Genomic DNA, 24330 nt, shown 5'->3' with positions numbered 1-24330 from the left:
TATGTTAGGAACTGGTAATACAGAAATTAGATACCACCCCTGCTTTAAAGGGGCCATACTTCCAATGATGAGACCTGCTAGGAATGAAAATGCAGCAAACAATCGCTCTTTGGCAGCATGCAGTAAACATAAGGAGAGCACAGCAGAAGGGGCACCGAAGTTTCTGGGGAAATCAAAGACAGCACACATCTCAGAAGAGATAGCCCTTGAAGTGAGGCCAGAAGGCTGGCAAGCAGAAAGAGGAACGGTTAAATGCAAAGGCAGAGGAAAGATTACATGCAAAGGAATATATGTGCTTTTTTTAAAAAAGCACAAAGTGTTCTGGGAACCAAAAGCTGGTCAGTACTGCTGGGGACTGTGAGTTTGGAAGTGATATAACCACATAGTCAGAGACCAAATAAAATAGTTTGAGTTTTGCCCCACAAGAAATGGAAGAATTCTGAGCAGGAGAAAGAAAATTATTAGAATTGGTAGTTAGCAAACGTATCTTGGCAGCTGAATAGAGGAGAGTTGAACTATAGCCAGGGAGCCCAATAACAAGATCACTGAAACCACAGAGGAAAATGCTGACAATATGATACAGAGCGGAGAGACAAAATATAAGAGATTCAAGGTAGAGGTAAAAGCTAGAGAACTCACAAGCCAAATAGATAAAACGAGTATAACAAGAAAGGAGGAATCGAGACCAACTCCTAATTTTCTGGCTAGGGCATCTGGCACTATAAATGAGGAAATGCAGGTTAGGGGGTAGTCACCAGGAACAGCAATATCAGTTTTAAATGCACGCTAGTCATCTAGATATCCAGGTGGGAAGAATTAGTGGATTAACTGAATCAAGAACTCACGAAACAGGTCAGGGATATAGATACAGATACACACATCACATTTGAATACCTTTCTTATTTGGAGGAAATTCTAAGATGGGGGAAGGCAGTCACCTTTTCCCATTACAGGAACTGAGAGTAACAGAAATTCCCTCTCTGTTCCCCGGCATCTAGTTCACAAGTATATAACCCAAGCCAATCAGATCCTCCTATGTAGATCTTTGAATATTGAAAGAATAACACAAAGGTGGAAAATATAATCAGAAATTATTCATGGCACTGTGGCAAGTGCCTACTGGTGGCAGTGCCAACAGTAACAGATGTTCATGGGAGACCAGGCCAGCAACAGTGGCAGAGAAGGTCCAGTGAGCAGTGCTAGAGATAGAGTCCTCAGCCGACTGGTCCCACTACATGGTCTTCACTGTGTCTTGCCTCACTCAGTTTCTGCTCATTTTCTGAACTGTGTTATTCAGCCTTCCTTTTAAGGCTGTGCACTATCCAATACTTTTCCAATAATTTTATGCTTAGGTTAACCAAGATTATGCAAAGAACCCTGAGTAGCACAGAATGGCGAGTGAACATAGAACAGGTAAGATGAGGCCTAGAATGGGCCCTCTATATAGGGTGACTAGTAGTAGGTCATTGTGAAATTAGTTCATATGTGTCATCTCCTTCCATCCTTACAATTCCTTGTTAGGAAAACAGGGCAAGTACCATATCTTTATTTTAGGATAAATAAACTGAGGCTAAAAGAGATTAAGATCATACAGTTCTTTTTGATATCCAAGAGGGTCCTCAGAAAAGTTGTTTTACAGGTGCTCATCAAAAGGAGATGCTAAATGAGCAACACTAATTCTTACAGCAAATGTCAATGGACACAGATGATAACCACACATGGATTCTCATGCTGGTCTTGCAGCTTCTTCAATTTTGGTAATATAAAGAAGATCCTAACAAAAGCACTAAATTCCTTATAGACAATTACCTGGAAACATACCTAATGAGGATCCTTGCCATCACCCTTCCACTCAGGGTACCTTGGTTACTACTGAAAGAATACATCATAAGCTAAAGGGATTCCTCAAGTGGAAGAAAGGATCTTCTATCCCTAACCATGAGAACCACTGTGGGAATGAGAGGTTGAGAGCTTTCGAAAGATGATTATTTCTCAACTTCATTCCTTTGGGATATGTCACAGCCAGTAAGGGAGAAATTGGAAAAAGCAGCTTTCACAAGCTGCCAAATCCATGTCCTAGTCCCAAGGGATAATTAGCCAGTGAGGTTTTGTGGAGCTGATGTAATGTTGGCAGAGGCTAACGTTTTATGGTTGAACATGTAGTCTCTTGATATTTAGCTACAGGGCTAAAAGGATGGCATCCTGAAAAGCTAAGAAATTCATACCCATAACACCACCACTTAGCAACGTGCATCCTAAAAGTAATTTGTAAACTTTAACTCATCCACCTTTATCGTGATTAATTAAGAGCACTTGTTAAACTATAAATTTTCTAAATTTTATTTTATATAACTATTTTGGTATGAAAAGAAATTTCTAGGTAACACAATCTAGAAAGCTTAAAGTAACAAAATAATTAGAAGAAAGGAAAGTTTTCCAACGAGTAAAGTCTGTTTATGGTACTTTCATCCCACTACCACTACACCAAGTTTAAAGCCATCTGATGAGCTTACGAAAACAATTTTTGAAACTGAGTATTCTAAGCCAGAAGTTTTCAGGAGTACCAAATCTCTCACAAAAACTGTCAATCTTAGAAACCTTAGAAGTATTCTGAGATGCAGGAGGTAAGAATTAATGGACAAGAAGCAGAAATACTAAAACACTAACACTCTTGGTTTGAGTTTGGGCTGTTAAACTTCCTGCAGGCCAGGCGTGGTGGCTCACACCTGTAATCCCAGCACTTTAGGAGGCTGAGGCGGGCAGATCACCTGAGACTAGGAGTTCGAGACCAGCCTGGCCAACATGGTGAAACCCCGTCTCTACTAAAAAGACAAAAATTAGCTGGGCATGGTGGTATGTGCCTGTAATCCCAGCTATTCGGGAGGCTAAAGCAGGAGAATCACTTGAACCCAAGAGGCAGAGGTTGCAGTGAGCCAAGATCGCGCCATTGCACTGCAGCCTGGGCAACAAGAGCAAAGACTCCGCCTCAAAAAAAAAAAAAAAAAAAAGGAAAGGAAAAAACAAAATGCTTGCCATTAAAAAAACAAACAAACAAAATGGTGAGTCTTTTGACTTAAATATGCCACAATGATCTCCAAAGCCTGAAAAAAACTAAGTCCATTAATAAAAAGTAAAATCCCTAATCCATAAGCCAAAACATGTAGTGCTTTTAAATATGTGCTAGCTCCTTAGTAAGAGACAATTTTCCGGCTGGGCGTGATGGCTCACATTTGTAATCCTAGCATTTTGGGGAGGCTGAGGCAGAAGAATCACTTGAGCCAGGAGTTTGAGACCAACCTGGGCAACATAGCAAGATCCTGTCTCTAAAGCAATAAATTTGTTTTTTTGTGTTTTTTTTGTTTTTTTTTTTTTTTTTAAGTTAAAAAGAGGCCAGGCACAGTGGCTCGAGCCTGTAATCCCAGCACTTTGGGAGGCTGAGGCAGGCAGATCACCTGAGTGAGGTGAGGAGACAGAGAACACAGAATGGCTAACATGGCAAAACCCCGTCTCTACCAAAAATACAAAAAAATTAGCCAGACATGGTGGCACGTGCCTGTAGTCCCAGGTACTCAGGATGCTGAGGCAAGAGAATTGCTTGAACCCAGGTTGGCAGTGAGCCAAGATCACGCCACTGCACTCCAGCCTGGATGACAGAGCAAGATTCCATCTCTATAAATAAATAAACAAATAAATAAATAAATAAAGTTAAAAAGAGACAACTTCTGATTCAACTCTGGGCAGAGGTGTATTCATTCAGGAATATGGATATGAAAACTGTGGTTTATACAGCTTTATAATTTCCTAAGAATTGAGAATCACATTTCTCAAAATGAATGGTGGGGAGGGGGAAGTTAGAGATGGCCAAAAACAAAAATGTCCCTCCCACATTTATTTATTTGAGTCAAGTCTCACTCTGTCACCCAGGCTGGAGCGCGATGGCGTGAACTTAGTGCACTGCAAGCTCCACCTTCCAGGTTCAAGCGATTCTCTGCCTCAGCCTCCTGAGTGGCTGGGATTATAGGTGCAAGCCACCACGCCCAGATAATTTTTTTTTTTTTTTAGTGGAGACAGGATTTCACCATGTTGGCCAGGCTGGTCTCGAATTCCTGACCTCAAGTGATCCACCCGCCTCAGCCTCCCAAAGTGCTGGGATTACAGACGTGAGCCACCGCACCTCCAGCCCTCCCTATCTCTTATAAAGGAATGGTTTGTATATACTCTTCAGGAAAATATTTCTTTGGAGAAACAGTTAGGTTGAAGGACCTGGACACAGAAAGAAATGGCTTTCTTCTCAATTTCTCCAATTTTTTTTTTTTTTTTTTTTTTTTTTTTTTGAGACAGAGTTTCGCTCTGTCACCCAGGCTGGAGTGCAGTGGCGCGATCTCGGCTCACTGCAATCTCCGCCTTCTGGGTTCGAGCGATTCTCCTGCCTCAGCCCCCCGAGTAGCTGGGATTACAGGTGCATGGATCACCATGCCTAGCTACTTTTTATATTTTTAGTACAGACGAGGTTTCACCGTATTGGCCACGCTGGTCTCCAACTCCTGGCCTTGTGACCCACCTGCCTCGCCCACCCAAAGTGCTGGGATTACAGGCCTGAGCCACTGCGCCCAGCCTTTCCAATATTTCATATTCATTTCTTTTATTTGTTAACATAATTTACTCAGCATTTATTATGTATCAAGCACCCTAATAAGATCCTGGATATAAAATGCTAACACAATAAAAATAAGATTCCTGCCTTTGTAGCATTTACAGTCTAGTGAGAAAAAATACATTTAAGAACCCTCAAAAATCTCATAAAATAATCACATACTAGGCCAGTGTGGTGGCTCACGTGTGTAACCCCAGCCTTTTGGGAGGCCGAGTCGGGTGGATCACTTGAGGCCAGGAGTTGAAGACCAGCCTGGCAATACAGCAAAACCCCATCTCTACTAAAAACACAAAAATTAGCTGGGCGTGGTAGCATGCGCCTGTAATCCCAGCTACCTGGGTGGCTGGGGCACGAGAATCGTTTGAACCCAGGAGGCCGAGGAACCTAGAAAACAAAGAGAGGCAGATGGAACCTAGAAAGCAAAGAGAAAACAGCAGCAGGTAAAGTTGAAGAGGTAGGCAGGAACAGAGAAAATGGAGCCATGCATATCAGGAAACTCGCCTACCAGTATATAAGGACAAGTATTGACTGCAGGACTATATATTATTTCACCCCTTATTCTGAACTACCTAAACCAGAATATAATCCTTGCATGGATAGCAACCACATTTTCGGCAGATTCTCAAACAACTTTCATGCAACATCTAGCACGTGACAGATTCTGTACATATATACATATATACACTATTTCCTCAAATTCAAACTTTTCTAAAAACATCCAAACTACCTTAGTTGGGATTAAACATATATTTAGTAATATTGAATCAGTTGACCAAAAGCCTACATGCAAGAGGATCGTCAGGATAAAGCAATGGAAGATTATTTGCAAACATCTCAAGGACTGACTGAACTGATATAAAACTCAGCTGTTAAGAAGCCTCTGGGCCGGACACAGTGGCTTATGCCTGTAATCCCAACACTTTGGGAGGTCAAGGTGGGTGGATCATTTGAGGTCAGGAGTTCGAGGCCAGCCTGGGCAACATGGTGAAACCCCGCCTCTACTAAAAATACAAAAATTAGCCGGCTGTGGTGGCAGGTGCCTGTAGTCCCAGCTACTTGGGAGGCTGAGGCAGGAGAATCACTTCAACCTGGGAGGTGGAGTTTGCAGTGAGCCAAGATTGCACCATCACACTCCAGCCTGGGACATAGAGCAAGAGTCTGTCTCAAGGAAAAAAAAAAGAAAAGAAAAGTTTCTGAAAGCCTTCTCAGAAGAGAATAAGCAAGGGAACTTTTTTCTTACCAGAGCCAACAAGGACCGTCACACAGCAAATGTTCCTACTCTAAAGATATACAGGTTTAATTTTAATTCCAACCCACAGAAACTATTAGCTACAACGGAAAAAATGTCTAATGTACGTTTATGGCAAGACACACTAGAAGTTTTGCTTAGTTTCAAGCATATGACACTGGTTTTGGCCACAGGTATAGAGTCAGAAATATTACTACACTGTAATTTAAAATAGCATCCCTCCTAATCCTTGTGAACAGGTACAAGAGTCACAGTTAAAAACAAGGAAGCTTCTATGCAAAGGTTAGGGCTCGTCTTCTAAGAGCTTTTTTTAAATGTCGAATTTATTTTTTACAAAAGAAGGCCATTGCTATGCAGAAAGAATGTCTAGGACAACATAATTTTTTTCTTTTTTCTTTTTTCTTTTTTTTCCTTTTTTTGAGACAGGCTCTCACTCTGTCACCCAGGCTGGAGTGCAGTGGCACAATCACAGCTCACTGCAGCCTCAACTTCCTGGGCTCAAGCAATTCTCCTGCCCCAGCTCCCGAGCAGCTGGGACAATAGGTATGCACTACCACGCCTGGCTAATTTTTCATTATTTGTAGAGATGGGGGTCTCACTATGTTGCCCAGACTGGTCTAGAGCTCCTGGACTCAAGCAATCCTCCTGCTTCTGCATCCCAAAGTGCTGGGATTACAGGTGTGAGCCACTGTGCCTGGCCCCTTAAAATACATATTCTAAGAGAAGAAAAAGTTGGAGGGTTTTTTTTTGTTTGTTACATGTATGTTGTAGTGTTCTGGCAGGGAAAGATCAAACAGGGAGGGAAGGGGGACTAAAAAGTCAGGCAGGCTAAGTACTGGAAGAATGGAGCAAAGGAACCTAGACAAGTTAGAACAGTCTATCAAGAGCTAACACACAGGGTCTGAAAAAGGGCTTGAAGTTCACGTGAAAGGCAATATAGTATAGAGGTAAAGAGCATAGATTCTTAACCCAGGCCAGCAGGATACAATCTTAGCTGTACCACTTACTAAGTGTGTAGCACTGGATAGGTTTCAAATCCACTTTGTCCCTCAATTTCCTTAGCTGTAAAATGGGATAAGAGCATCTATCTCACATAGTTGTTGCAAAGAGTAAGAGTTAATATACGTAAGGAACTTGGTATACTGTCTGCCACATTGCAATGTTGTGATTTATAACAAATACATATTTGGTCTTTGTCTTCATTCCTGGCACTGAGGTCCTAAAATTGGACCTTGAAATTTCCTAAGAATAACAAAGGTAAAAGGGGTTGTCTTTTGTTATTCATAACAGGTCCGTTTCAACCATACCTGAGTTTATGTTAGTGAGCTGACTTTGGAAAACCCTTATGGATGAAGGCTGGTTGCCAGGGAAAACAATCATATGATTAGAGGATTAGAACTTGCAGACCCACAATACTCTGACTTCTGGGGAGGCAAGAGGGGCTGGAGATTGACCTACTCACCAATGGCCAATGATGTCATTAATCATGCCTACATGATGAAGACTCCACAGAAACCAAAAAGGACAGGGTTCGGAGAGCTTCCAGACTGATAAACCCAGGCAGTGTTGGGAGGGGCGGGTATGCCCAGAGAAGGCATGGGAGCGCCACACAACCCCCTCATAGCTCACCCTATGCTTCTCTCCCATTTGGCTGTTCCTGAGTTATATCTTTTATAATAAATTGACAAATTTAAGTAAACGGGCTTCATAAGTTCTGTGAGTCGTTCTAGCAAATGATCCAACCTGAGGAGGGGGCTGTGGAAACCTCTGATTTGTAGCCGAGTCAGACAGAAGTTATGGATAATCTGAGGACCCACCACTATCGACCGCCATCTGAAGTTGGGGGCAATCTTGTGGGCCTGAGCCCTTAACCTGGGGGGTCTGCACTAACTCCAGGGAATTAGTGTCAAAACTGAGTTAAGTTGCAGAACACCCAGTTGGTGTCCAGATGGTTGGAGAATTGGTTGTTGGGGGGGTGGGGACCACACATCTGATATCATCAGAGGTGGAGTGTTGAAAGGAGTAGTAGAGTACAGAAAAAAACAAAACAGTGTCTGTCTTTCCTCTTCATGCACTGTAAATTCTAAGTGTTAGCTATTATTATTTTAAATGTATTTATTTTTGCTGGAATTCTTACAAAATCCACTTAGAATTCCTAGAATTCTAGAATTCCATATTCTAGAAATATGTCTCTTTTATGTTTTCATGATTTTTGTTTTGGAGGCTTTTGTTGTCGGTGGTGGTGGTTTTGTTTTGGGGTTTTTTTTTTTTGAAGCAGGGTCTCATTCTGTCGCCCAAGCCAGAGTGCAGTGGCAGGATCTTGGCTCACTGCAACCTCTGCCTCCCGGTCTCAAGGGATGCTACTGCATGGTCTCTTTTAATAAAGTTAGTCTAATCTGTGCTTAAGGGAAACAATAAAAAAGATGTGTCCACTTGTGAGGCAGAATTTTAAATGGAAAACTACCCGAGTGAGTTTAGGCTTGGTGGGACCCGAAAAATGAGTGAAGATGGGTACATCGGGGTAGAAGCAAATTTGGGGATAAAACTCAGGGTCACCTATAGAGATGGTCCTTCTCACTTAGAGACCACCCTCTAGAACTCTTCTCAAACCTTGGAAGGTTTTGTATATTTCATTTAATCAGTTCCCTTCTTGGCAAAAGATCAGGGTTGAGAGACGAAGACGATGTAGGTAGAAAAGAAGCTCACACACTTGGTTTTGTTTTAGCATTACCTACCAGTGCTGCCCCCTCTTCTCATGCATGCTTACTTCCTTCAGGAGTCATTTTAACTCCAACCTCCTTGTGTCCAAACTGGCTCAAAGCACTCCAAAGTGGAGGTGAAAGGCAATGACCCTGATTTGTTATACCCAAATTGAGATATTTTTCTGTTGTACATAAAGCAAAAAAGCAATAGAATGTTCCATAAACTTAAAAAAAAAGTTAGAACAATCACACCCACTCATGGGTTCTGAAAAGTACAGTAACGGAGTCAGGCTAGTACAAAGGCCTAAGAGCAGAGTCTGGGTAAAAGTGATCAATCTAGTTTCACTTTGGAAACTGGATAGAAACGTGGGAATAGAAACTAGCAATGGAAGTCAGACGCCATGAGGTAATTTTTGCAATAGTTGTTGGCTTTATAATTAATAAGAGATAAGAGAATTTTAACCTAAAGATCATTTTATGCTTACAACAACTAGAGACAATTGTATTACAAGTTTTAAAAACTAACTTTATTGAACTTCAATTCAGACACAATAAACTTCACCTAGTGTACAATTCAATGCATTCTGACAATGGCATATACCTGTATAACCATGACTATCAAGAGATGTATTTTCATCCCTAGGGTTTTCTTGTGTCCCTTTGTACTCAATTTCTCCTTCCACTTCCAGCCCCAGGCAATCACTGATCTGCTGTCACTAGAGAAACCTGAATTTTTTTCCTCATACAATTTGAAAAATTGAGATATAATTCACATACTATAAAGTTCAACCATTCAAAGTGCATAATTCCATAGTTTATCGCCACTATCTAATTCCAGAACATTGTCATTGCCCCAAAAATAAACCCTGTATCCATCAGCAGTCACTCTTTGTTTCCTGTTCTGGACATTTCATTTAAACCGAATCACACAATATGTGGCTTTTGTGTCTATCTTCTTCCATTTGGAAAATGTTTTTAAGGTTCATTCATTTTTTTGTAGTTGTTTTTAAGATTGAGTCTCGTTCTGTCACCCAGGCTAGAATGCAATGGCTTGATCCCCATTCACGGCAACCTCCATCTCCCAGGTTCAAGCGACTGTTGTGCCCCAGCCTCCAGAGTAGCTGAGACTATAGGCACACACCACCATGCCTGGCTAATTTTTTGGTATTTTTAGTAGACATACAGTTTCACCATGTTGCCCAGGCTGGTCTCAAACTCCTGGGCTCAAGTGATCCACCTGCCTTGGCCTCCCAAAGTACTGGGATTAGAGGCATGAGCCACCACACACAACCAAGGTTCATTCATTTTATAACATATATCAACAGTATTCTTTTTATGAGTGAATAATATTCCATTGTATGGATATACCATATTTTGTTTATTCATCAACTGAAAAGACATGTGGGTTGTTTCCACTTTTTAGCTATTCTGAATATGCTGCTATGAACATTTGTGTGTGTATTTTTACATGGACAAATGTTTTCAATTTTCTAGGATATATATCTAGAAGTGGAATTGCTAGGTCACAGGATCTATGTTTAACTTTTTGAAAAGCTGCTAAACTGTCTGCAGTTTTTAAACTTCATTCTGAGATAATTATAGATTCACATGTAGCTATAAGAAATAATACAAAGAGCTCATGTATCCTTTACTCAGTTTCCTCCAATGGTAACATCTTACAAAACTACAGTACAATATTACAACCAGAATACTGGCACTGATACAGTCAACATACACGTTTCCATCACCCTAAGGATCTCTCACATTGACCTTTTATAGCCACATCTACTTTCAGCCCCACACCATCCACAGGCCCTGACAATATGAAGAACCAATCTGTGCTTCATATCTATAATTCTGTCATTTCAAGAATGTTACATAAATAGAATCATACAATATGTAACATTTTAGGATTGGCTTTTTACTCAGAATAATTCTCAAGAGTCATTCAGGGTGTTTTATTTCTAAAAAGTTTGCCCCTTTTTAAAAGTTGCTAAGTAGTATCCCACAGTCTGAATTAATTAATTAATTAATTAATTATGAGATGGAGTCTCACTCTGTCATCCAGGCTAGAGTACGGGGGAGTGATCTTGGCTCACTGCAACCTCTGCTTCCTGGGTTCAAGCAATTCTCCTGCCTCAGCCTCCCAAGTAGCTGGGACTATGTGTGCCCGCCACCACCTCTGGCCAATTTTTGTATTTTTAGTATAGACAGGGTTTTACCATGTTGGCCAGGCTGGTCTCCAACTCCTGACCGCAAGTGATCCACCCACCTTGACCTCACCAAGGGCTGGGATTACAGGCATAAGCCACCACACCCAACCTCAAATGAATTTCTGTGTATGGTACAGGAGAGAGAGTCAATGTTCTCTCTCTCCTCTTCTACTTTATTTTTTTTTTTTTTTAAGATGGAGTCTTGCTCTGTCGCCCAGGCTGGAGAGCACTGGTGCAATCTCGGCTCACTGCAACCTCCACCTCCCAGGTTCAAGTGATTCTCCTGCCTCAGCCTCTCATGTAGCTGGGATTACAGGCGCACACCACCATACCCAGCTAATTTTTGTATTTTTCAGTAGAGACAGGGTTTCACCATGTTGGCCAGAATGGTCTCGATCTCCTGATTTCGTGATCCACCCACCTCAGCCTCCCAAAGTGTCGGAATTACAGGTGTGAGCCACTGCACCCAGCCCTCTTTTAATTTTCTTAACATACAGATAGCCAGTTCTTTCCTGCTTTGTAAGTTTTTATTTAAACCAGAGTTAGAAAACTAATTAAAATAACACTACCTCTAAACACTCAAAACCACTGCCATGACACAATCCTGCCATTTCAGTAGAACAGAAAATCCCCACACCTTTCCCTCAGCTCAGAGAGCACAGGACTGAGCAGCAAGCTCCACCAGTTTGTAGGAGTTCAACTTCCAGACAGCAGGGAAATGTCTTTCTCTGAAGTTATTACATGAGTTCACACTGAAGGGAAAGAAAAAAGGTGAGTCTTACCATTTTCCCAAGATGCTGTGAGATGTGTTGGATTTACTCTCACTCATAATTGTGCAGGATGGTTGTTCTGTTTTGTTTTGAGGCAGGGTCTCACTCTGTCACCCAGGTTGGAGTGCAGTGGTATGGTCTCAATTCCCTGCAACCTCCGCCTCCAGGGTTCAAGCGATTCTCCTGCTTCGGCCTCCCGAGTAGCTAGAATCACAGGTGCAAACCACCATGCCTGGCTAATCTTTGTTTTTTTAGTAGAGACGGGGTTTCACCATGTTGGCCAGGCTGGACTCCAATGCCTGACCTCAAGTGATCCGCCCTCCTCAACCTCCCAAAGTGCTGGGATTACAGACATGAGCCACTGTGCCCAGTCACAGGTGTGTTCAGGATGGTTTCAACCAACACCAATAGAACTAACTAACAATAGATGGCCTTCAGCAACACAGAGGGGTAGCACAAAGATCAGTAGTTTGAAAATCAGGTCACAGGCAGTCCACGCTATATGATCTTGGGTAAGTCACTTAACATTCTTAGCCCCCGGTTTGTTTACCTGTAAAACCAAGGTTTGTTATCAGGTCATGTCTAAGATCCTTCCCACTTAAACATTCTAGAATGTCAAAAATAAGCCTATTCATTCTTTCTTTGAAAAATCAAGAAAAATGGCAAAAACAAAAAAAGTTGTCAAATTGTGAACATTTATCTAACACAGAGCACTATACTAGGCACAGCTTTGTATTTTTGTTTCCTGTTTTACCCTGTTCTTCCATACTAATTAGATATCATATAAATCCCACATATAAATCCAACACATCTCATAGCATCTTGGGAAATAAAAATAAAATATCTTTTGGAATTGAACTTCTCAACTTTAATATACATGTAACAATCTTTTTTTTGAGATAGGGTCTCACTTTGTGGCCCAGTTGGAATACAGTGGTACAAACACGGTTCACTGCAGCCTTGACCTCCCAAGCTCAAGTGATCCTCCCACTTCAGCCCCCAGGTAGATGGGACTACAGGTGTGTGTCACCATGCCCGGCTAATTTTTGCATTTTTTTGTAGAGATGAGGTTTCACCATGTTGCCTAGGCTGGTCTCGAACTTCTGACATCAAGCAATCTGCCCACTGTGGCCTCCAAAAGTGTTGGGATTACAGCTGTGAGCCACTGCATCCCACAAACAATCTTTTCAAAACACAAATTGTGATTCTGCAGGTCTGAGGCGGAGTCTGAGATTCCGCATTCCTAATAGGCTTCCAGGTGATACAAAGGCTGCTGGACCTTGGAACACACTTTGAGTAGCAAGGTGTTAGAAGAATACGGACATAGTATCTGTTTGAGTAACCTAATTAATGCTGATACCGAAGTTTTCAGTTCTTTACATAGCCAAATAAATTAGTCTTATGGCACTGATTCGAGGAATAGAATCTTATTGATTCCCAAGAGAATATACTAAGATAACAGTTCAGAAAATCAAGTTTAATTAATATTTTAATTCCTCAAGATCCTATTTGCAAGGAAAAACAGAAAATCAGAAATATACAGCATACATGAATTGTTAAGGACAATTTTCACACCCTACAGTCAATGAACAAAATATATTACAGAAATGCACTTTCAAATAATTAAAACAGGCTGGGCAACATAGCGAAACCCTGTCTCTCAAAAAAAAAAAAAAAAAAAATTTAGCTTGGCCTAGTGATGTGCACTTGTAGTCCCAGCTACTTAGGAATCTGTGGTGGGAGGACCACCTGAGCCAGGGGAGGTCAAGGCTGCAATGAGCTGTGATTATGTCACTGTACTCCAGCCTGGGCAGCAGAGTGAGACCCTGGCTCAAAAAAAAAAAAGCTACACAAAGAAATAATTAAAACATTTTATACTAACACCACCACTTTATGCCTACAAGAAATCAGATTATCCTTACCCAATAAAAACAAACAAAAAATTTAGTGTGTTGTTTTTTGATAGAAAACTTGAGAGGTTCAGCAAATTGAGAGTAAATGAGTGTACACAGGAAGGAGTTACAGCTCTGCCAAGAACATGGCCTAACACAAACACTGCAAAGATAAATTTCAATAAATCTTACAAAATAGAAACAAAGGCAAAAATGTAAAAGAGATTTATACAAACTCAACTGGTCAGAGGGAACAGTTTAATGGGATGGAGTGCCTCCTTATCATGCATTGCTTGGTCAGTACAGCACTTTGACTGCAGAGGTCCCAAATTAACAGCTCTATCTTCTAATTATTATGCTTCCACCCATTTTCTCCCTCTTTTAACTGTACCTACCTGTGTACGTACATACACACAATTTAATATGAGCTTTGTTTTGTGTGTGTGTGTGTGTGTGTGTGTGTGTATGTTTTGAGACAGAGTTTTGTTCTTGTCACCCAAGCTGGAGTGCAATGTCGCAATCTCGGCTCACTGCAACCTCCACCTCCCAGATTCAAGCAATTCTCCTGCCTAGGCCTCCCAAGTAGCTGGGAGTATAAGCATGGGCCACCACGCCCAGCTAATGTTTTTGTATTTTTAGTAGAGATGGGGTTTCGCCATATTGGTGAGGCTGGTCTTGAACTCCTGACCTCAAGTGATCTGCCTGCCCCAGCTTCCCAAAGTGCTGGGATTACAGGGGTGAGTCACTGTGCCCGGCCAACATAAGCTTTACTGGAACACAAAAGAAATGTATGCTCATCATCGAAAATCAGAAAGATACAGGAAAATCCAAAAGATGGAAAAAATATAATGTCCCCCATGAAATCCCACTACTCAGAGATAGTTATTCATATTCTGGTGCACAGCCTCGAAGCCACTTTTCTAGAATTACAGAGATCAGTGGTAAACATTATTCCACATTTTCAAAATTATTTTTAAACAATTTTGTAAAGATGGAGTCTTGCTGTGTTGCCAAGGCTGGTCTTGAACTCCTGGGCTGGACAGGAAACTGGCGGGGAGGTCTGCTTGAGCCCAGGAGACAGAGGGTACAGTGAGCTGAGATCCCACCACTGCACTCCAGCAGGAGGCGACAGAGCAAGACCCTGTCTCAAAAAATTATAAAAATATAAAAAACCAAAACTACAATGTACACTTATCAAAGAACAACAGCTAAGAAGGAGAAATTACATTTTAGTATAAACACATAAAATTTTGATTCATATCCACTGAAAATGTTTCAAGGACACCTGGGGGTCCTCAGACCACACTTTGAAAACCAATGCGCTATATTATAGTGCCTCTTCAGTTAGCGCACACTATACAAACAGTTACAAGGCATGGTCTCAGGAACACACTTAACCTAAAAAAAATCCTAATTTTGGTACATCACCTATTCAACAATTATTAAGTGCTTACAATGTAGAAAGTATTCTTATACATTTACAATGTAGAAAGTATTCAATGTAGAAAAATCAAAAAGGAAAACAAATCCTCCTTGTGGCACTTACATTTTACAAAGAGATAGCCACAACCAATAAACAAATGAACTATCTATTCTGTCAAATAAGTGGTATGAAGGAAAATAAAAGCAAGATTTTATAAAATAGGATGGTCAGGGAGTGCCTAACTGAAAAGTAACTTTCCTTTTCACTTTTTTCTTTTTTTTTAAGAGACATGGTCTTGCTCTGTCACCCAGGCTGGAGTGCAGTGGCACAGTCATAGCTCACTGCCGCCTCAAATTCTTGGGCTCAACTGATCCTCCCCACTCAGCCTCCTGTGTAGCTAGTACTACAGGCACATGCCACCATGCCTGGCTAATTTGTTGTTGTTGTTGCTGTTGCTTCATAGAGACAGCATCTCACCATGATGCCCAGACTAGCCTTGAACTCCTGGCTTCAAGTGATTCTCCCTACTCGGCCTCCCAAAGCGCTGGGATTATAGGTATGAGCCACCATAACGGGCCCAAAAGGAACATTTGATCAAAAATCTCAAGGTGATGCAGGAGCAAGCCATGAGGCTACTCAGGGAAAAGTGCTCTACATAGAAGGAATAACAAGTACAAAAGCCCTGGTACGGGCGCTACGGTGCTCAGGGACAGCAAACAAAGCCAATATGGCTGGGGTAAAATAAGCAAGGGAGAGAAGAGAAGGAGATAAAATCAAGAGTTATAAAGCAGTTCATGTGGGACTTTGTAGAGCAGTATAAGGACTGTGGCTTTTCCAGTGAATGAGAATTACTGGCAGGTTGTGAGTACGGAGGGATATGACCTGATTAATTTTAAATAGATCATGTAATAAATAGTGTTTAAACTCAAAAAGCTGAATTAAACACCTGTTCCATCTCTTACTGTGTGCCCTTAAGCTTTTGAGCCTCAGTTTCCACTGTAAATTGTGAAGGTACAGACACTGCAAAAAGTTGTTGTGAAGATCAAACAATATACATAAGGCTGAGGGGCTTATGAGCAGTGACTCACGCCTGTAATCCCAAAACTTTGGGAGGCAGAGGTTAGAGGACTGATTGAGCTCAGGAGTTGAAAACCAGCTTGGACAACACAGCAAGACCTCATTTTCACAAAATATAAAAAACTTATTGGGGCAGAGGAGGAGAAAAAAATATTGGGGTATAGCAGTGCACGCCTGTGGTCCAGCTACTTGGGAGGCTGAGATGGGAGGATTGCTTGAGCCAGGAAGGTTGAGTCTGCAGTGAACTATGATCACACTACTGCACTCTAGCCTGGGTGACAGAGCAACACCTCATCTCAAAAAAAAAAAAAAAAATATATATATATATATATATATATATGTATGTATACACACACACACATTAAAATACTTATAAATTATGACAGACTACAAAAATTTCACTACTGAGTTTGTTTGCACTATGTAGTTGCCATATATTCCTCTTTTCTAAGCCCTCTATACTCATCCTACTGCCACCATCATCCATTTATGCAACTTTGCCATGAGATTAATGCCGCAGACCTCTGATACTATGAGCTCAGCCAGATACTGCCCTTTAGCTTGATGAGTGCAAAGCAAAGAAAGTGGGGTGTTTTTTTTTGTCACTGATGGCAGAGTGGTTTTTCAGCATTATTTTCCTTGTTGTTATAAGGAAAATCTTTTTTAAAAATAATGCATGTGGTAATCATAAAAGTGAAGTTCCAAAAAAACAAGACTTTATGAGTCTCATCTTTATTTAATTTGGCACTGTTTTAATAAAGCTAAAACTGTTAGTTCTTGGTCTTGACAGCTTGCCTCATCCAAAAAGAAACAAAAAGGAGGAAAAAAAAAGATGCAGACTGACAGATGAATTCAAATTTCTTTGATCTGCGTCCTAACTCTAAGGGGACTTCAGATAAATCAGTGAGTCAGAGAAGGGGCAGTAAGATGTAAGCCAGAATACTGATGACAACAGCTGTCTGTCTACCTACCTGTCTTCTGAGATCATCATTAAAGTATGAGATCACCAAGACTAGGGAATACAGAGTAAGATAAGATGGAGGTACACTGGAGAACTATGAGGCCTGTCGCATTCTGACTCCACTTCCCAGCGGGCAGAAGGTGAATACCCAGGCACTGGTTTTTATCTCCACCTCCTAAGATGTGAGCCAGTCTGAGTAGTGATAGAATCCTGCAAAGGAAAAACCCAAAGAAAACCAAAATCTTTGGGAAAAATTATAAACAATCTCATATATTAGAGGCCTCTGATGGTTTCTTTGAAATGGGTCAATTTCCTCATCTTAAAGTGGAGGGCAAGAATTTTCTACCTAAAGTTTCCCTACCTAAGGTTTATCTCAAACTCTAAAATCCCTTGAATATAAAAAAAAGTGGCCAGGTGCGGTGGCTCACACCTGTAATCCCAGCAGTTTGGGAGGCAGAGGCGGGAGGATCACCTGAGGTCAGGAGTTCGAGACCAGCCCGACCAACATGGAGAAACCCCGTCTCTACTAAAAACACAAAATCAGCGGGACATGGTGGTGCATGCCTGTAATCCCAGCTACTCAGGAGGCTGAGGCAGGAGAATTGCTTGAACCCGGGAGGTGGAGGTTGCAGTGAGCCCAGATCGCACCACTGCACTCCAGCCTGGATAGCAAGAGTGAAACTCCGCCTCAAAATAAATAAATAAATAAATAAATATGTTCTTTTAAAGTCCACATTAATATTTAGAGCAAGCGTGTACATCCTGCAGCCTAGGATGGCTTTGAATGTGGCCCAACACAAATTTGTAAACTTTCTTAAAACACTATGAGATTTTTTTTTTTTTTTGCAATTTTTTAAAAGCTCATCAGCTATCGTTAGTGTTAATGTATTCCAAGACAATTCTTCTTCATCCATTGTAGCCCTTGCCAAAAGATTTGAGCATTAAGAGATCCAAAAAGTAGGTATTGCTAGTGCAACCTGGAGTTTTTCATCAGTTTTACAGACTTCTGAGTGATGTGAACCCAAATGGGGCAACTTCCTTAAAGAGTTAACATACTATCAAAAAGGGCAAAACTTATTTGTCCACAATCTGCCCTATGATACTTCCTTTTAACCTCATTTCTACTAACTGCCACTCCCCTCTTGATCCACACTATTCTCAAACATACAGTGCAGAGACAAACTGTAATGATTAGGGAACTAGAAGTTAAAAAAAAAAATGCAGGAATTTTAAATATACAGATATTAAGGAAGGAGAGACTAAATGGACGGAAGAAATATTTTATTTTTCTTTTTTGAGATGGAGTCTTACTCTGTCGCCCAGGCTGGAATGCAGTGGTACGACCTAGGCTCACTGCAACCTCCACCTCCCGGATTCAAGAGACTCCCCTGCCTCAGTTTCCCGAGTAGCTGGAATTACAAGCACCCACCACCACGCTTGGCTAACTTTTGTATTTTTAGTAGAGATGGGGTTTCACCATGTTGGCAAGGCTGGTCTCGAACTCCTGACCTCAAGTGATTCGCCCACTTCAGCTTCCCAAAGTGCTGAAGAAATATTTTCAAAAATAAAACAGATATTTTCAAATAAATAACATGTATGTGGTACAAAACCAAAAAGATTTTAAAGTACACAGTTAAAAATAAAAGCATTTTCTGAAGGATAAATCAAAGAGAATACTTAGAAAACTTCAGTATATAGGTTGTGCTGTTTTTCTCAGGCTGGTTAGTAGGTGTGCATTAATCAAATCTTATAATACTTTATATATTCTTTGGCATTTACGGAGTACTCTCATAACAACAACAACAACAAAAAGTCTCTTCCACCCCAGCTCCCCAGTTCTCTATTCCCCTTTACTGAGGCAGCCACTGTTATCAGCTTCTGTGGTCCTTCCAGAGACATTCCGTGCATGGACAAATGCGAGGGTGTGCACACAGACATACATGCACAAGACAGAGAGAGAAAAAACAAAGTGACTCCCTAACTGTGTCTCATTAAGATCAGGTTTATGTCATGGACCAAAGCATACCTCAGGAACTGTCTCAATCCTTTTCTGTCCCGCAAGTGACAGAAGTGAATTCACTTCTGTGAATTCTGTGAATTCTGTCCCGCTGTTGTTATAACTAAGAGGACTGCAGTGGCTGGATACAGCTTAGGGCCTGTCTAGTCAAAGCCTTACACATTAGCTGTCAAGAGCCAAGTCCTAGCATTTCTCCATTCTAAAAGACACCAGAGTCAGTACCATGCCCCCAAATTCCCTAAGACTTAGCTTCAGAAATTCCATAACGTCCATCTTATTTGTTTTGTTGTTGTTTGTTTTTGTTTTTTTGTTTTGTTTTATTTGAGGCAGGGTCTCATTCTGTCGCCCAGGCTGGAGTGCAGTGGCAGAATCTCAGCTCACTGCAGCCTCTTCCTCCTGGGTTCAAGTGATTCTCCTGCCTCAGCCCCCCAAGTAGCTGGGACTACAGACATGCACCACCATGCCTGGCTAATTTTTGTATTTTTAGTAGAGATGGGGTTTCCCATGTTGGCCAGGCTCGTCTTGAACTACTGACCTCAAATGATCCACCTGCCTCCGCTTCCTAAAGTGCTGGGATAACAGGCGTGTGCCACTGTGCCCAGCCCCATAATGTCCATCTTAGATCATTCATTTTCTAATCAAAATTATCCAGATACGTTTCCATAGTAGCGAGAAAAGCTCTAACTGTGGTTTGATCAGAACACTTACATTCAGCAATAAACATCACGAGCAGACATGGCATACTGCACATTCTGAGATGCAGAAGAATTCCAACTTTGAAAGCTATTTTTCAACATCTGCTTTGGATAAGGATTGGCTAAAATACAGGATGGTGGGTAGAAGATTCATTTCTTAATGTAAGAACAGATCTCAAAATACTTCGATAAAATCTTGATTTAAAAGTTTATACTTGTGAAAAAAAAAACAAAAAAAAGTTTATACTTGTTTCATTAGGTAAAGTATGACAATTTAAATTTCATTACTCTCTTTCATTCAAAAATACTTACTGTATACCATGTGCCAGTATCAGAAGCCAATATATAGATTAATATATTGCCCTTGAGAAGCTAATAATCTAATTAGGAAGACATATACATCTGACTGGTTCCAAAGGTCCAGTAAGAGACCACCAGCAGTGAGGAGGATGAAAGTTTTATTTTGCTTTTTTGAGACAGAATCTTGCTCTGTCACCCAGATTGGAATAGAATGGCATGATCACAGCTTGTTGCAGCCTCGACCTCCTGGGCTCAATCAATCCTCCCACCTCAGCCTCTCAAGTAGCTCTGACTACAGGTGGGCACCATCATGCCTGGCTAATTTTTTTTTTTATTTTTTGTAGAGATGGAGTCTTGAACTCTTGGGCTCAAGCAATTATCCTGCCTCAGCCTCCTGAAGTGTTGTGATTACAGGTGTGAGCCACCATGCCAGGCCTGAAAGTTTGTATATAACATACACGAACATGTCTCACCAAAACCCTCAAGGTCCAAATATTCAAAAGAAAATTGTTCATAAATATACAACGTACCCTTGAAGTTTGCTATCATATTCAATATCCTGAAGTTTTATTTAGGGTAAAACTTTCCATCCTGAATTCTGTCAACAAGGTTTACTTTAAAGGTCTCATTAAATAGCAGTCTCACCTATAAAGCATATAATCATACAGGTCAAAATATTCTATTGCTAGAAAATTTATGGCTCATATGTTTTATCTACTGATAAAGTCTAAAAGTCTTGACTTTTCAGAGAATGGCTTTTAGTTCACTGAGGCTTCATAACAGATGCTTTTTCATTTCCTATCATAAAGAAAGACAATATTTTACTATATAGCTGTCATATTACTATTAGAATCCAGGTAACGGCTACAGCACTTCAGAACAAAACAGTAGCAATTTTACAAAACCAACACATTGCTAATGTTTTTGATCATTTAGGAGGTAGCTACTGGAGATATCAGTTTGCTATTACTTTCTCTATCCAGTCTCTCCACTTTTATGAACATAAACAAAACAAAGAAGTTCACATACATGCTATTTTTGGCAGACCTTTCATTCAACCTGCATCCAACACTCCTGTCAATTTCATTTCACACACTATCATCCTTTGAAAGTTTTATGAAGTAGCTGGTTCAACAGATGGGTGGCTAGCCCTGCCCAACAAATGCCGAAGGAAAAACAGCTCTTAGCAGGCAAGACAAGAAAATATTAAGTATGTCCCTTTCCCTCTTAAGGCTGAGAACACTGAGACTACCTAAGAAGAAAGCAAACAATCTTTTAACCTTTATAAAGTTACTGAACTGAGATGATCTGTAAGTAACAAGGTGATTTTAAAAAGGGAGAGAGTTTAAATGCTAAAATCTAACCCTCAAGATAAAATAGGCACTTGCCCACACATAGCAAAGAACCGGAATAGAGAGGAAAAATAAATTCAAATTAGTGTAACTGGGAGCTTTTTCATCAAAGACAGATGGAAAGCATTCGGATAAGCACACTATCTTGTTTAGAACACAAAGCTCAATAGATCTGTAGGAGGAAAAGGAAAGAACCTGAAAGACACAGCCTATATGTATAAAAAATGACTCATTACGGTCATATTAGTAAAACCAGAAAGAACAAAATGGTAGTGGTATCTGTCTTCTTTGCCCCTTCCCTGATCGTAAGCTTTATTAACCAGATAGCATCTGATCCTGTCTTCAACTGATGTATACCTGTGTCTTTCAACATACTACCTAAAATGCTCCCCAAGGAGAACAGTGAGACCAATTCTGCCAGAGACAGTATCTGCCAGAACCAAGAAGTCTTATTTCCCTTTGAGTGAAAGCCAGTGGATGGGGAAGAGGTCCCCAAATGCCACTTGTCTGAATCTTTTAAGATATGATCTCAAACAAGAAAACACTACAGATTACATTTTAGCAGAGATCTAAAAATAGCAAAAGAACATTCCCTATTTTTAGATATCTGACTTCCAAGTGTAAAAACACTAAAAGAAACCATTAAAAACTAAATGTATTTTTTAAAGGTTTTAAAAAACTCTCAATTGGAAAACTGTTTTTAGAGATAAAATGTCAAAAATCCTGCCTTGTGTTGACTGACTCTTTGCTCAAACTTACCCATCTCCATAATTCAGTTCTAATCCTATGTGTTATTAAGGGCATTTCCACAGAACCAAAAGATGATACAGAAAGGATATACCACAAACAAGAAAGAAGAGCAAAGAAAAAAAATTTAAAGATGCTTTCAGAAAAACAAAGAGTGTAGACTAATGATTAAAGACAACGTATAAAACAGCAAAGCAATTTAATTGTCCTTCATTTAAAACAGTGCCACAGACAATACAACACTTGATTAAAGAAGATGAATAGTTTTTTTCTCAAATAGGTCTCCTCGACTGAATAGTCTTAAAACCAGTAAGCATCTAATTCAAAGCTGTCGGAATAACTAGAATTTGCAATGAGAGAAAAATTAATAAAAAACTGAAAATGCAGTACATTTCTTCCTTCCCATTTGACTAACTTTTTTTAAAGAAGCCTATGGCAAATAAGATTTGTAGGAAATTAGCAGCAAATTAGGAAATTAGGATCTATGGGAATTACCTGATTGTACTGCCATCATTAACATCTCAGGTTCCAGTAGAGTCATGATGGATTCTTCCAGAAACAAAAGTCCACAAATATACTGAAGAAAGTCAAAGTCACAGAAGAAAAGCTGTCTTGAAAGGCTATGGAAAGCTTTCACAAATTCAATCTGATGCCTTACGCTCAAATCAGACTGTGAGAACTCACTCCCCTTCTCAGTGCAGTTACCAATTTATCCACCCTTCAGGCGAGTCAAGATGACACAAAGTTGAATTACTGCCGACAGGAAACCAAAAAGCTCTCCAGTTAAGACATATAAGTGTGGTTAGAACAGTGAGTGAGCTCCTCCCCTTGCTATTTGTCTCTGGAGGAGGGGAGAGACATATATAGAGACTTTCAGAAAACAGATCAACTGCTTTTTTCCTCTCTTTATAAGAGAAGATGAGGTTTTGTTCAAAATCCTACTATAAAAGACTGCTGTTAATGCAGTTTAGTGGAACAGATTAAACACAATCCAAATAACTCAACCTCATGAAAGAAGCAGTCCAATTACTGACTCATTGAAGAGAGGTGGGGAAGAGGATTAAACACATATAAACACATATATACAAAATGTAAGCTGCATAAATTTTCTGAAAAAGAATTCCAACGGCTTTTTTATCTGTGGTATTTATAGATAACAGGCTAAGGAAGTTGAACATTTAACTACAGAAGCTCAACTATTTCTCCACCCCCACTCCAATTAAAATATCTGTTTCAAAAAGTCATCTGAAAACATTCCGAAGCTGTAATCTGTCTTTCAGATCTGTCAATCCCCTAAAAGAGCCTCTTACTTATGCTTATATTAGATATACTGTCTGTGAATAGAGAGCATACTGATGTTATTTGATTTTATTTATTTACTTTTTTTGTATGTTTGAGACAGGGTCTCACTCTGTCGCCCAGACTGGAATGCAGTGGTACAAACATGGCTTACTGCAACCTCGACCTCCCAGGCTCAAGAGCTCCTCCCACCTCAGCCTCCTGAGTAGCCAGTCTCAAACCCCTAGGCTCAAGCGATCCGCCCACCTTAGCCTCACAAAGTGCTGGGATTACAGGCATGAACCACCACTCCCCACAGCACCTTTCATTAACTGATATTCAAAATAATGATATTAAGATTACTTTCAGCCTATCTGATTGACTTTTTGAAAGTTGGAAACTAAGAATCCATATTTGGTATGTTTATCTAGAATTCCTCAATCTTTCTGGTTAACTATCAGCCTGTATGTGAAAGCTGGCTGCTGCAAACAGCCCAGCAAATACCTTAATGCTTACATAGTAAACAAATGGTAAATAAAAGCACCAGGAAACCTTAAGAGAGAAAATAGTCTCAGAATGACTGAAGGCAATATTTTGTTATTAGTAAAGAGAAGCAATGCAGATTTGGGGTGAGGGAGACTCAGTACCAGAGAGAAAAACTTCCTTCCTTTCTCACTCCAAGAACATCATGTTTAAAAGAAAAGCCAGAAAAGCTCTATATAGAACTGTGGGAATGACTCAACAGGCAAATAGCAGCAGCCAGTGTGGGCTAAATGCTGCTCTGGGAAGGCAGAAGCATCTCACTGGCCCCTTCTGGCAACCAAATTCTCAAACTGACTTATGAAAAACAGGTAAATTTCAACTCTGAGTCTATATGACAGTCTGGTCAAAGGTTAGCAATTAAGGGAAAAGCATCCCAAAAAGGTTGAGAAGATTGAGAGACTGAGTCATTCCTTGGTCCTTATGTGGGCTGTATAATTTGCTGTGTGAGGAGTTTCTT

At 40.4% G+C, this 24330-nt stretch overlaps 1 protein-coding gene across 4 annotated transcripts in view; it reads right to left on the bottom strand.

Annotated features, from left to right (window-relative positions):
- Positions 1–24330, bottom strand: part of MRTFA (myocardin related transcription factor A) — a 220293-nt gene that overhangs the window by 98679 nt on the left and 97284 nt on the right. The window contains exon 1 of one of the 4 annotated variants that reach the window (XM_007975877.3): positions 22548–22915. The exons of the other annotated variants lie outside the window; for them this stretch is intronic. Within the exon in view, the coding sequence (XP_007974068.3) occupies positions 22548–22593 (46 nt within the window). The 5' untranslated portion in view covers positions 22594–22915. Of the gene's footprint in view, positions 1–22547; positions 22916–24330 lie in introns of those variants that run through there. 4 annotated transcript variants of the gene reach the window in all.

The sequence above is a fragment of the Chlorocebus sabaeus genome, chromosome 19 (genome assembly GCF_047675955.1).
Source record: "Chlorocebus sabaeus isolate Y175 chromosome 19, mChlSab1.0.hap1, whole genome shotgun sequence".
Classification (NCBI taxonomy): Eukaryota; Metazoa; Chordata; class Mammalia; order Primates; family Cercopithecidae; genus Chlorocebus; species Chlorocebus sabaeus.
Note: the sequence above shows the minus strand (reverse complement) of the source record. Positions and strands in the feature narration are given on the sequence as shown.